This window comes from Ictidomys tridecemlineatus, chromosome 1, assembly GCF_052094955.1.
Source record: "Ictidomys tridecemlineatus isolate mIctTri1 chromosome 1, mIctTri1.hap1, whole genome shotgun sequence".
NCBI classification, from domain to species: domain Eukaryota; kingdom Metazoa; phylum Chordata; class Mammalia; order Rodentia; family Sciuridae; genus Ictidomys; species Ictidomys tridecemlineatus.
The window spans coordinates 117,836,582-117,851,372 of record NC_135477.1 but is presented as its reverse complement, the minus strand read 5'-3'; the positions used below and the strand labels follow the sequence as shown (position 1 = coordinate 117,851,372).

Here is a 14,791-nt window from a genome sequence, read left to right as displayed (position 1 = left end):
TAAAAAATGACCCTATACCTTAATAATAATCATCCCTAGCATGTGATACATATACTTAGTGTGAGCCCCGGGCTGTTCTAAAGGCTTTCCGTGAAGTAACTTATTGAATCAGTGTAGAAACTCTGTAAGGAAGGTTCAGAATGTCCAGTCACTTGTCCCTGCTACATAGTGATGATGAGGAGATCCTGAATGGCATCCCCATGTTCCTGCTCTGGGATTCAGGTCCTCAGCCACTGTACAGAGCTGCTCTCCTGCATCTTTAAGGATGATTTGATTTAATTTGCTTTTTCTTAACACGTAGAGCAGTACGTGCAGGGGATAGGACTGGAAGTGAAGAGGTTGGGGGCATTTTGGGAGGAGGATGACTCTAAGGGGATTGCAATGGGGACTTTGGAAAGACACTTGGAAGGCATTCTGCATGGCTTTTGTTTCCCCACGAATAGTAGCAAGAAACCCACTTGCAAGCATCTTGGTTTACTGGCTTTATAATTAAGATAATAATTCAGCCAAGGGCCCAGCAAGCTATACCTCTCTCCTCTGCCTCTCCCTTGACCTCAGCATCATTTTTCTTTTCCTTTAATGTTTCAGTTGCAGAAAGCTCTCATGTATGTTCATGTACATATATGATAAATGAAGTGTTTTATTTAGCAAGTATTTAAATGTCACTTAAATGGCATTTTGCAAATATTCTTGAAGTAAAGGCCAATGAAAAGTAACTAATTCTATAATTACCCTTTTCTGCCTCACACAGTATTGGCTGGATCCTGCAAAAACCCTTGCCGAACACAAAGAACTGATCAACAGTAGGTATTTAATTTTAACTTTGTTGAGGGGGTGGCTTGATGTAAGGTCTGTGGTTTGTTAGGTGCAGAAATGGGTGTAAGTCCTGTTGAGGTGAGTACTAGTGCTCAAGTACCAGAGTATAGAAATCGGGTATTCCCATGTTGCATTGCTAAGCTGTCTGCAATTTTAGTTTAATCAGACTCTGAGTAGATCCTAATGCTGTATTGAATTTCTCCTAGGGGTACATCTTCCCTCGATTTTTTTTTCTGCGATTTTTCTATATGCTTGTCGTTAAAATTTGGCCTTAGTATAGAAAAGGCAGAGGGGCATTGATTTTGAAAGCAAGATGAGAGGTTATGGAGTGGTTTTAATTAAGGGGTGTCCTTGTGACCTGAAAAATTATTGTGGCTTCAGAGAGACACAATCCATTTTCAGGGGTTAGCTTTTGGATTTATCAATGTGGATATTACTAGGATACTCAGTACAAATAAGTATATATATTCTTTAATCTTAATATAATTTCAATAGCTCATTTTGTATTTATAAACACACACAGATTGTTTAAGTATACAACAGAATAGCCCTTTAAAATTTTTTTAAATTGTAAAATAGGCATAACAAAATATACAATTTTGACCATTTTTTATGTACAATGCAGTGGCAGTAAGTGCATTCACATTGTTGTGCAGCCATCAGCGCTGTCTCTCTAAACTTTCTTCATCTTCCCATGCTGAAGCTCTGTACCCATTGGAACATTTGGTTCAAATGTGTGAATTGTTGCCCCTCAGAACCTACTGGGTTCTTTGGCCTTATGACCCCATTCCAAGTCTGTACTTTTCATCTGTACTCTTTCCCCATTGGTTGCATATGGTTCACAGATCCCAGTAGAAACACAGATAGGCCTTGGAGATGAATTGGATGCCAGGAACTGCAGACCTCCACCCCCCCCCCAAAAAAAATAAGTCCTGATTCTCTCAACATCAGCATCATTTTTGTTTCTCTACTTTTCCGCCATTGTAGAAGGAGCCACCAGAGTTTACAAATTATAGCTCTAGCCCATTTGAACCAATTTTTAAAATTCCAATTGGAAAATTAGAAAAATTTCAGGAATGATTATTTGAAAATAAACATGCAGATTTCTTTTATAAGGAGGAGGTTGAGATTTTCATTGAGGTTATAAAGAACAACATTGAAATTATTTTAAGTTTCATTATTAAAATGAATGTTCTTTGGCACATTGTAAATGCCCATTTACATGATAGAAAATATTTCTTTAAATATCACAGTAAAAAGTAATTTTTGTCCTAAAGATATTAATACTGTTAAAAGTTGGATATGCAATAAGAATGAAACTCTGTTACAATTGAAGAAATATGATATCACTGAAGAATACTTACATATAATTCCATGAAACTACTTTGATACTTATTGAAGGAAAATGGCTCTCAAATCTCTAATAGGATAGTCAGGAGGAACATCCATTAAAATAACAGAACATTAGCTAGTCACCAAGATTCTTGTGGGTAAGTCATAAAAAGCCTTGAAATTAGTCTTTATGAATTGTAGGTTAGGGGATTCCAGTTTCTGGCTCCTGACTTTTTGGCTAAAGAAAACTAATATTCATTTCAGATTGCAGAGTTTCTTTAATGTTGAGTGTATGGAATGACATGGATTTAAGATAATAATTAAGCTGTTTACTTCACTAGCACCTGATTTTTGCAGTTAGTCTTAGAATAGGAAGCCAAAAAAATATGGCTAGCCATAGTCTTGTTCCAAAACGAACATTTCCTTACCCTTTAATTGCTCTACCAAACAGTGATGTATATGAGAATATTTTCTCACACTAAAGGATTTAGAAGTTTGGTTTCCCTGGGAGGCTGCGTAGAACAGTGCCGAAACAGCACTGAACACTGAATACTTGCAAACTGTGGTGGAAGGCAAATTGCTGAACTCCTCAGCATCTGTTACCAGGTGGTTGTGGAGAATGAAGTGTTAATGAAACATTTTTGTACATTACCAAATTCAATTCAAAGTAATGATGCCTTAATTTAGAACACAAGGCACTTCATGTGGGGCTTTTTGAGTGGGGAATGGTGGGCTTATTTGGGCAAAAAGTCCTTTAAGAATATTAAGTCAAACTGGTTTTTGTTGTGTATTTTTTCAAGTTCTGCTTAACTGCTCATTATTGAACACATTTCAAATAGCTGTGCTTGGTGAATAGAGTGTAATCTGTCATGTGCCACAGAATGAAAGCAGCTCTGTGGTGTGGAGAAGGCCTCTTCCCTTTGTGCGCTGTCTCGCCAGCATCTGTGCGCCTCCCCGCCCTCTAGGTGCCAACCCCAGCTGCCTGTGGGCACAAGCAGGCCCATCTGCTCAGGAACACAGAGCTTGATTGACATAGACAGAGCATCCAAGGGTGGACTTCCTGGTTCTTCTAAATATTTAATAGTCTTGCCTCCCTGACATCTATGTTTAGGGGTAGAGGTGTTGTTTGTCAGAAACACATAGTGCTTAAGTAAATATTAAAACATATAAACATCAGTAATTTTAAGAACTTATAATCAACTCTAAGGATAAAAAATTAGAGCAAAGTTTTTAAAATTTTGCTTTCAAAAAATATCACCATAAAAAGTACCTTCCTCAGGAAGACACAGATGAGGGGAGAGACCCTGGCCTTGATTGTCATCTGTATACTTGAACAGGCCTATGGGTTATTACAAACATAAACATGCGTGTGTGTGATAATAATAAATAACATAGTTTGCATATTATAAACATGTCTTTGTTACTTGTTCTGATTGATTTTTTGCCAGTTTCTAAATTTGTCATTTTATTTACACAGTTAAAAATGAAAATAGAAAGACCAGGCTTATTGTCAGTTATTCAGAATGACAGCCTTACTGGGATGTATGCTTGACATCTTTTCTTATTTGTTTGTGTGGGAGCCCTTTTGTTGAAGAAAAAGATTGCAACTGTGACCATCAGTTGGTGCACCAAGCAAAAAAACCTTTCTTAAAATAAAGCACATTAGATTTAGTTGGAGAACAGCTTGAAAATATGCAGTTTTGAAAATAGTGCACATTCGATTTATACCTTATGACACAGAAATATTTCTAGTAAAAACATAATATATTGTGGTTGGCACCCAAGGGACCTTGGTCCTTCTGCACAATGTGAGTGTTTGATTACTTATTTTATATTTGCATGTGTATGTACAATTCCAGGCTTTGTTTCTGATTATTTTTTATTGTTTGTAGACTTAATTTTTCTGTGTGTGTTAAATGTATGAGGCAAGAAATGTCTCTTACACATGTAAGAATATATTTTTACATTCACAAGAATTTAAGAATTAAACAATTATTGTCCTGAATCCTATGACATAGCCCCCACTGATAATTAAGAAAATTCTAACTAATCAGTTTAAAAGTAGAAAGTTTCTAATCTCATCTTCCAAAATTTGCCACTGATTATAATTTCTTATGTATTTTCCCAGGAAAAAAACCCCACATGTATTAACTAATACTTTACTTTTACTCAAAAAGGACCATATTTTTGCACCCAGGAATGTAGATTGGTGATCTTTTCCACATCAGCATGTAAAGAACTCCCTGTCAGTTTGAGTAGTTGCTTGAGATCAAGTGTATGTGCTGTGGTTGGGTTGACTTAAGTTGTCCGCCTACTGCTGAGAGTTTGTTTCCAGTTTTTGTAGAGAAGTTGAAAAAAATTTTGGATGGTTTTCTAAATAATTTATTTTGTTTATCAATATCCTTTTTTTGTTATGAAAAACTATATATATTAGAACTTATGAATAATGAGAAAATAGAAATAATAAAAATTGTGTACAACCTTGCTAACCAGATAAAAGAAACAGTGACATTCTTGTGTATTTGACCCAGCATGTTGTCTACGTTTGCTTGTGGACACATACACACATATATACATACGCATTCATGCATAGTTGAGCTCCTACTGTTGACAGTTCTGAACTCTACTTTTTCCATTTTGTTTTCTTATGTCAAATTCTTAGTAGCTATGTAAAATTATAATGCTACTTTGGCTATAAAATGAACCGTAGTTAATTTCTATTTCTTATTTTAGCTGGACCTCCATATACTTTGTATTTTGGTATTAAGTTCTATGCTGAAGATCCATGTAAACTGAAAGAAGAAATAACCAGGTACAGTACTGACTTTGTTTTTGAACAGATACATGTAGGGTATATACAAAAGGCTTTATTGGAAACAAATAAAATTGGGGTTGAGCCTTTGGATAGTGTCTACATGGTTTTGTAATTTATTTCCTGTGAGGATTAAATTTATACTAGCATTGTGTGAGGCAAATCAGTGTCTGATGATAGATGTGTTTGAAAACTGACACGAACCTGGGTGACACGATGATAGATTTTGTATCTGCTGTGTTGGGAGATTCTGTATTATTACTGCTAAGCATGCATTCAGCCTTTGTATCCATATAGAAATAGCCATTTGAACTGTAGAAGGCTAAAATAGTAGAAGGCTATTTTGATGCTTGGTTTACATATGTAAATATACATTTGAAGAGTCAGTTGTTTCCCTTTTATTAGTTATTCAGGTGTTTAATTTATCTCTAATAATAAAATAATAAAATATCAGTTATTTGGGTGTTTAATTTATCTCTACAGGAAAAGAAAATTACTTTTACTATTAAGAAAGGAGAGAAAACACTTGTGTTTTCATTTACTACTTTACCTTGGTCATCAAATATTTTATTTCTGTAAAGGCAGAATTTCCAGTTGGTATTAATTAGGTGATCAAAATAGTCATGCCAACATTCAACAATGATTTATAAAGAGCAGACAATAGTGTGTTTAACTTATTTGACCAGTGACCTGGCTGCATGTGGCACCAAAAACAAAAGCTTTTTCCCTAACTTAAGTGACCAATTTTCCAGTGAACCTTTATCAGGGGTTCAAATAGAGCCTCATACGGTATTTTAAAAATTGGAAATCATATCTTTGAGAACTAAGGCAGCCTGTGGTTTTATTTTATTTCATCCCTTCATCTTAGACTTCTCTTTTGTCTTTATTTTGGACTGCACACAGAAGAGTGAGAAGAGGGCAGGCTAATCAAACCTTTTCCATCCCACTCTGAAGTGCCGCATTTAGGCCTCATTTTCGGAACACGTGGATCCTGCACTCCTGTCTTTCATTGTCACGTTGTTACGGAGCACACTGAAAACTGGGACGCCAGTTCAGGCTTTCCCAGTGTACATCTCTCTGGGAGAAGGGCCATTGGAGCAGGAGGAAATGTTCACACAGGGGTGGTATTTACATTAGAGTTTCAGGAGGGAAACAGTCCTAGTGATATGAAAATATCTCAATACCAGTAATCATTAGGGAATTGCAATGGAACAACATTTTATTAAAATACAGTGAAAGTTCCACGTTTTGAAGTTGTCCCTATGTCTCAGTTTCTTCAGTGGTTAATTGGAGATGTAACTGTCTCACAAAATTTTATGAACTTTAGAGAGAACGATGTATTTGAAGCTCCTATAGTTGTGTTTGGCTCATAGTAAGTGTTGAATAGATGTTAATATTTATTATTTCATTCATTGTCCTAAAAATACAGTGAAATTGGATTTTAATTGGGGTTAGGTTCCAAATATGTTTGATTTAGTGTTATCTGACCTCTGTTAACCACATATTGAGTAATCAGAAATTTCCCTTCAGGATCAACTAATGACTTCTTAACAGAACACAAGGATTTGTGTATAATGTCTATTTCTAGTGTAACCTGTTTTTTCCTCAAGTATTAGATCAAATCATATAGCTAAGAACCAGGGATGGAGTTGATTACAAATGGTGGTTATGCCCCTCCCTCCCTCTCTCCCTTCCTTCCTTCCAAAATATGTTTTTGAATTTAGGTAAGTCAAATGTGCATTTAATGTGATATCACTATATACTAACTATTAAAATGTGCTGAAGAGAAAGACATTGATTTGCATGAATATGTTAACTTAAAGGGACAGGACCTGAAAAAGTGAGTCAATTACAAGATATAATTTTGGCAAAAGTAAAAACTGAAACAGAAAAGGCCAATACCCCAACTTATTTATTTATTAGTTTAGTGCTTGAGATCAAACCTAGGGGTGCTTTACCAATGAGCTACATCTCCAGTCTTTTTATTTTTTATTTTGGGCCAGGCTTTTGCTAATTTACTGAACCTGGCCTTGAACTTGCCATCCTCCTGTCTTAGCCACCTGATTTACAGGGTTTACATGGGTGCACCACTCCCTGGCCCAACATATAATATTAAAGGAAAAGGGTACTTAGGCCAGCATTTTCAAGTTGTTTATAAGTTTATTCAAAAATTGTTCCAACCTAATTTGTGTTGCATACAAAATACAATGCTGTATAGTAAACTTGCTTATATGTAATCTACAGAATTTTGTTTGAAAATCATATATTATATGGATCTTTTCACCATCTGACCTATTCTTTTTATTCCCACATAGTGTTCCATAATTTATTTAACCATGCCTTTGTAAATGGCCATTGAGATTATTTTCTTTTTCTTTTTTTTTTTAAAGATTATAAATAATGCTGCAGTGAATCTTCTCATGCACATACAGGATCATACTAGATGCAATATTTCAAAAGGATAGTGTACTTAGGGGAAAAGGACTAGAAGTGAATGGACTAGAATGGGAAAAGTCTAGGGTTCTTCTATAGCATGCATGAGGCCATAGGTTCAATTCTGGAAAAAACAAAAACAAAACAAAAGTAGGCAACAAAATTCAATTAGGATCCCTTTTATCATTTGTACTATGTTGTCTTTCTGGGTCTATACAGAATAAATCTAATCTCTCTTCTTTAGTCCTTCAAATAATTTGTGTCCTTATGAGATCTGTTAGGCTTATTTATAATTCTAACTAAAATATTTTAATATTCTTCCATGCATGAAATGTCATTTATACTTTTGCATCCTATGCAAATTTGATGAATGTATAACACACACATTGGTGAATAAGACAGGCTTGGGCTCAGACCAGCAGAGGTTCATTTTATTAAAACTTACTAGTTGTATATTTCTGAGAAGATTATGTAATCTTTTCATTTCTCACTTTTCTCATTTGTCTAAGGGAATTATAGTATTTCTTCAAGAGGATGACTGAAGGAATATATAAATTAATCCATGAGAAATATTTTAAATGATACAAAAATTTTAAGTGTTCAATAGATAATAAGGGTAGCTAAAATGGAAATAATGATGGCTATTTTATATTTTTCAAATAGATTGAAAAATTAGGAAAAGATCAGTGTGGAGCCCTGAGCTAACTCTTCCAGGTTTAAATCAATCCTTTAATCAGAACTCTCTGGGTGTAGGTGTTCATTTAACTATATAATCATCCTGCTTCTCTCTCTGGCCTGCTTTTCTAGAATTTGTTGGTCAAGACAGACTTCCCTCACTCCCTCATTCTTCATTCAGTACCTACAGGGAGCTCAGTATTCCAATGCTGAGTGAAAGGGAACTCAGCAGTGACCAGGGGGAGCTCTGGTTTCAGTCTACCTGGAGAGAGAATTCCCCGATGCCTAGCTATGATGCCATTGCCATTTCCCTGAACTTCTACACATCTAGCAACTTAAAAAAAAAAAAAAAAAAAAAAGTTATGTCCAAATGACTCACTTATAACAGATTTTTTTTAGCTTATAAAAATGGATGTTTGATTTGTTATTATCATTCTCTCCCCACCTACCTTGAACTGGGGATTGAACTCAGGGACACTTAACCAGTGAGCTACATCCCCAGCCCTTGCTTTATTTTTTTTATTTTGAGACAGGGACTCACTAAGTTGAGGATGCTGGTCTTGAACTTTCGATTCCCCCTGCCTCTGCCTTGAACATTGGATTACTGGTGTGTGCCACAATGACTGGCTGCTATTATTTATCTTTTGTAATCCATAATCTCTTCTGTGTGAAGATCAGCTGATTTTAGTTGCTTTGGTCAACAGCTCAGCCATATGTTTACGTCCTGAATCCCTGCCACCTCCTTTCATTATAAATAATAGTCCTTATCTCCCTCAGAGCCAAGGTGTAAGGCTCATATTCCATTATGGATACAAATGGCATTTATGAACTTTAAAGGGCTGTGCAAAAATGTAAGGTGATAATATTGCTATTTGTTCCCATATCATTCATCGGTTTTAAACTTCAAAGTAAGATTGTTATTTCTGATCTTTATTTTCTCTTGAAAATCACTAGATGTTTCCCTTGTTTTACGTCTCTAAGCCATACCTGCCATTTCTACTCACTATTTAACTTCATGATGTTATAAACATTTTCTATATCCCTCACATTTAAGTTTTATTAATACTGATTAGACTGCTATCAAATTCTGTGTTCCTGCTTTTTGTGGGATGAAGAAAACAGTCCTGCTCATCATCTCCTGTGTAGATAGGTTCTCCTCCTATAGTCTTGTACTCACATTCAGCTGGAGTGAGAGATCAAATTTCTACCTGCCCCATGTCTTTTGGTTTCTGCACCAGGATCTCAAGTCCTTGGAAGGTTCTCTTCAGATGACGACTCCTCCTCCTTCTCCTCCTCCTTCTCCTCCTCCTCCATTTTTTTAGTTGTCAATGGACCTTTATTTTTCATTTATTTTATTTATTATATCTAGTGCTAAGAATTGAATCCAATGCCTCACATGTGCTAGGCAAGCACTCTACCACTGAGCTACAGCCCCAGTCCTCTCTTTAGGCTTCTTGGTTTGAGCATTCATGATGTTTTTTGATAACAAAGTCTCATGGAGAAAGGGTGTGGGGGGGTCATTTTCCATTTGAGGCTCCTGTAAGAAGGGATCTTTCTGCCCCTTCTTTATTAGCATGTCTTCTCCTTTGTCCATTCTTCTTAATAATTGCTCCGATAATTGCTAAATTGTGTATGGTCCTCCGTGACTTACACAGCCTTGGTTTCAGTTCATCTCCTTTCAGCAAACATCAGATGCGTGGACAGCTGTGAGGCTAATGCTTCTAGACCCTCACTTGGGTAGTGCTGGTTGTAGTGCAGTCTTCCATGTGAGAGCGGGGAAGGTCATCCCTGCTCCCCCAGGACTCATGATCTAGTTTGCGAGACAGTGCGTATGCATCAATATATTAATTTCCATAAGCAAGTAACTAGAAATTGCTTTATGGAGCCCTATGCTTTGTAATATACTATGTTCTGGAAACTTCCTTGTTAAGCACATCATTTTTAATCAGCATTTTTTTCCAATAAGGTACAGTATAACTAGGTTCATAATATAATTTCCTGCCCAAAGCCTGACACTTTAAAGAATGGTAAGCATAGTTATTAATAATCATACCACTCTAATAGGCTTAAAGAGGATAGAACCATCCTAGGCCAACTAGGGTATAGGTTCGCCCTAATTAAAACCAGAGACAAACAAGGACTCAAGCATTTCTTCTTAGTTTTAATCAGAATGACACAGAAGGAAAGACCAAGCAACTTTAAATCTTTTTCGTTTAAATAAAGTAATAAACTGTACTCTGACTCCCATTAAATAGACAAAATAAGTTATATGTAATTAAAATAGGCTCTGAGAGACTATGAAGTGTTTAGCATATGAAAACATGATCATCATCATAAATTTGTCTTATATGCATCTAATTATGTAGCAAAATTAATAAAATTTTTAATTAAAAATAGTTCTCTTGCCTTCTTTGATTTTGGTGGGTTTTTAAAACTCAGTAACTAAAAGATATCTGGTATCTTTAAAAGGCAGGCTGCCCAGGGAAATTAGAACAGATGTCCTTTTTTCTTCTTAAATTTCTCAGAAACAGCAAATAGCATTCATGGTTTTCCCTCACTTCCTTCCATCCATCCATCCATACGTCTGTCCATCTATCTGTTCATCAGTATTCCCATCTATCATAGCTGTTTATTGAACAGTTATTATGTGTGGATCCCTAGATAGCTGGAATGCCTCATCAATATGATATGGTTTCTTTTTCTTTGTGTGTGCTTGTTTATGTTTCAGCTTTGCTTTGTTTTCTCATCTCCCTATTTCTCTTCCTTTATGTCTTCAAAGCAAGTTCTTGCAGTATTAAGCCTCTTTCTGTATTTGGCAAGGTACTTGACTATTTAGTCAGATGTTATAAAAAATCTTCATGAATATGCATCTTTGACTTTTTTTTAAAAATGCTCCAGGAAAAGAAATTCAAAGGTACTAATAAAGAAGGAGGATCTAACAAATGCAAGTTTCCAGCAAGCAGAAGTAATTCCAGCAAATGTCTCTAGTTTATAAACGGTTTCATTTAAATTCTTCTATTATTCTACTCGATATGTCTCCCCTGTAAGAGGAGTACAAGTGGTCATTACAAAGTGGATTTGGTATTCCAGGGAAGGGAAAGTAGTTTAGTGGGGTTCAAAAAATGAATGCAAATCAGGAAGTAGTGGTGGTCCCTGATCTGTGGCAAGAGATTTGGCTTGAGAAGTAAACTATTGAGCTGGGCTTAGTGGCACATGCCTGTAATCCCAGTGGCTTGGGAGACTGAGGCAGAAGAATCATGAGTTCAAAGCCAGTCTCAGCAACAGTGAGATGTTAAGCAACTCGGTGAGACCCTGTCTCTAAAAAAAAAAAAAATACAAAATAAGGCTGGGGATGTGGCTCAGTGGTCAAGTGCCCCAGAGTTCAATCCCTGGTGCCAAAAAAAAAAAAAAAAAAAAGTAAAGCAGAGATCTTATAAACTATCTTAGGAGCTTGAACTTTATCCTGAAAGCAGAGAGAAGTCTTTAAAGGCTTTTTAAGTCAAAGAAGTGACATACTGCTGTTTACCCCTAGGGAAGGTTGGAAGGAAGGTAAGTATGGATAATGGCAAACCAGTTAAGAGGTTTTAGAAATCCAAGGCATAGTGACCTGAACTAAGGGGTGGAGAGAAGTTATCACTTTCCAAACCAGCATATTTAGTGATTCAATGTGGGAGCCTGGGGTTATTACAAAGTGTTCCAAGATTGCTCCTTGCAGGCATCTGAGAATGGTGGTGCCACTTACTGAAATAGGCAGTGGGGAAGCATGGGGCTTGAGCAGGTTTTCGCTCAAGCCTGCGCTTGCCATCAAAGTTACCACCTGCTTTTTGGTAGTTCTCAGTGCAGTGTCTTACAATTGGATTCCCCCTCTTAGGGCTTTGTTGTGAGTCGTTGAAGATGCTGTTAATCTCAGCTGATGTTTCTACTTCATTTCTCTCACTTTCTCTGCCTCTCCCAATGATGTCAAAAGTCACCTTGCAAGTGAAGCAAAGCCACAAAAGGATAGTCTGGGGTGTGTGAGTGTGTGTGCACACATGTGTAAGTGACGGTGGTCAAGCCTGGTATTGGTTTGTTAACTTGGCTCATAAATCTCTGTCCTCTTTCAGCCCAGTGGCAGAAAGATTGAATAAGAAATGACAAAAATAAGAGAGTTCCGGGGTCAGACTGCTTAGGTTCTTGGTGAGATCTTAGACAAGTTATTTTCATCCCTATCAATTTCCTCAATTGTAGAATGGAGATAATAGGATTGGCCTCATTTTTAAAGTGTTACCTAATGTTATTGTATGTAAAAATCCTTAGAATGAGGGCTGGGGCTGTAGCTCAGTGGCAGAGTGCTTGCCTAGCATGCATGAGGCACTAGGTTTGATCCTCAGCACCACATAAAAATAAATAAATAAAATTAAAGGTATTGTGTCCAACTGCAACTAAAAATATATACATTAAAAAATCCTTAGAATGAGATGTAGTGTTTACAATGTTTAGAGTAGTTTTTAGCACTGTAATTTAAATAGGTTTTCTTTTGGCAACATGAAATGAGCAAAGCCACAGATAATGGACAGGGTCTTAGAAAGTGGGAGAATTGATGGAATTAAACCTCATGATCTTTTTGTCTTGGACACATAATTTTGGGCCTTGTAACACTGTAATGGAGGTGGGATCCTTGTGAGTTATTCCTCCTGGTAAGAGCCTTCTGTGGTGGTAGTGGTGGCAGGGACAGTAATGAAAAAGGCGAAGTACCTTCTATTCAACCTTCACATCCATCTATAGGGTGGATACTGTCACTCTCCCAGTCTTGCAGGTAAGGAGACTATTAGGGTAAGCAGCAGCCCCAGATCCCAGAGCACTGAGCAGTGGAGCTAGGATGCAAGCCAGGCAGTTACCTTAAGAGCGTGAGCTGCTTAGCCCCAACACCACCAAGTTGCTTCTGAAAGGTGTGTTCTGCTGGTCTGATCCTCAATTATTTCCTAGCGCTCTAACAGAAGAATGGAGGGTGACTTAATTTTCACTAACATGATTAGTTTTGATTTTGATGTTCAGGGCCTGAGACTTCAGATTCGAGTCGTGTAAGAGATTGTTAATCTCTTTTTTCCATTTCTCTTTTAGATATCAGTTTTTCTTGCAGGTGAAACAAGATGTGCTTCAGGGCCGGCTGCCCTGCCCCGTCAACATTGCTGCTCAGCTGGGAGCCTACGCTATCCAGTGTATGTCCCACTTCAGCGTATTTGCTTCAGAAATGTCTGGGGGAAATATTTGAAGTTTTCTTTGTATGCAAGTTGATATCCTAAAACTCTTCTTATCAAATGACAGTTGGAAAAAAACAAACAAACCAAATTTAGTCAGAATTCAGGTTTTGACCAGTATCCTTCAGAAGAGGTAAAACTGGAGTCAATTACATTTCCCTTGTAGTAGGTTGCATGGAGTTTTAGTTGCAGAAATAGCATTCATTCTTGTTTTAGTGGAGGGCCTAAAGATCTGCTCTACTCTCCATCCCACTTGATTTCAGTGCCTCTACACCCTGCCCCCTCCCTGACAAATTGTTGTGTCTCAAAGATAACGTTGCTTCTGGGCAGTTGTTGTACAGACTTCACATGGTCAGGTGCCAGCACCAAGTTCAATGTGGCACACGGCTCTTGACATCAGTGTGTCAGCCATGTGGGATGGCTCTGGGTTCTTCTGTCTTTTTAGAGACTAAGGCTGAGACTATTTCTACTAATGATTATTGAACACCTTTTAAGAATCAAGCTAGGGAAACAAGACTGCATGATTCTTGGCCCTGCGAAACTTGTAGACTGGAAATTATGTAGAAATAATATTCCAGGAAAGCTGTGGAATAGATGAACTGGGTTGGGCTTGGAAGGTAAGTTAACATAGGGAGGAGAGTTTTTGTAAGAGCAATATAGTGAGCTTCCTGGTTTCACTTTGTTTCTTTGTTAAACAGACAGAGTATGTACAGCATTGTATTATGTTTCCATCACCATTATTTGAGGCATAGATGTTTGAATCACATGTTTTCTCTCTCTCTCTGTGTCATTGAGAGGATATATGGGGGGTAACCTCCAGCTTTTCTACCATATGTACCCTAAAGTCTGTTTATAACATTTTATTTCATATAAACTGATAAGAATAATTGAAAGGAAAATCTCAGGAAAAGCAGAAACACAAAATTTATATTTTCAAGTCAAGATTTTATGTCATCCATATATGCTCATCATATTTTAGTAAAATGTTTAGTAGTTATACAGGTATTTATATGTTTAAGAAAAATATTCACACATGATAAGGAATATTTTTAGAAATGTTTTTCTAAAATAGCATAAAATTATAATTTCTTCCCCCCCCCAGCTGAACTTGGAGATTATGACCCATACAAGCATACTGCAGGATATGTGTCAGAGTACCGGTTTGTTCCTGATCAGAAAGAAGAACTTGAAGAAGCCATAGAAAGGATTCATAAAACTCTAATGTAAGAATCATATCGTATGTTTCATCAGCCATCAGTGGTCACTGCAGGTTAATGACAATCATAAGAAAAGTTTTTAGAACAATAAAATTTTCACCTGTGCCTTGAACATTCTAGCTTGATTTCTCTTGTAATAACTTTTACTGATTACAACACTAAAATGCTCATCAAAAGCTCAAGAGATTTTAAAAGTACAATGTAGAAAGTCAATTCTAAAAGCCAAAGTCACCATATATTTGGTCAATGATACTGCAGGCCTGTCTCTG

The 14,791-nt window shown here is 36.7% G+C and overlaps 1 protein-coding gene across 2 annotated transcripts in view; it reads left to right on the top strand.

Annotated features, from left to right (window-relative positions):
• The window catches only part of Epb41l4a (erythrocyte membrane protein band 4.1 like 4A), a 231,495-nt gene that overhangs the window by 122,952 nt on the left and 93,752 nt on the right, over positions 1–14,791 (top strand). For both annotated transcript variants that reach the window (XM_078045544.1, XM_005327228.5), the window contains exons 3-6: positions 752–803; positions 4,882–4,960; positions 13,169–13,266; positions 14,408–14,528. In XM_078045544.1, coding sequence (XP_077901670.1) covers positions 14,527–14,528 — 2 coding nt within the window. In that variant the 5' untranslated portion in view covers positions 752–803; positions 4,882–4,960; positions 13,169–13,266; positions 14,408–14,526. The remainder of the gene's footprint in view (positions 1–751; positions 804–4,881; positions 4,961–13,168; positions 13,267–14,407; positions 14,529–14,791) is intronic.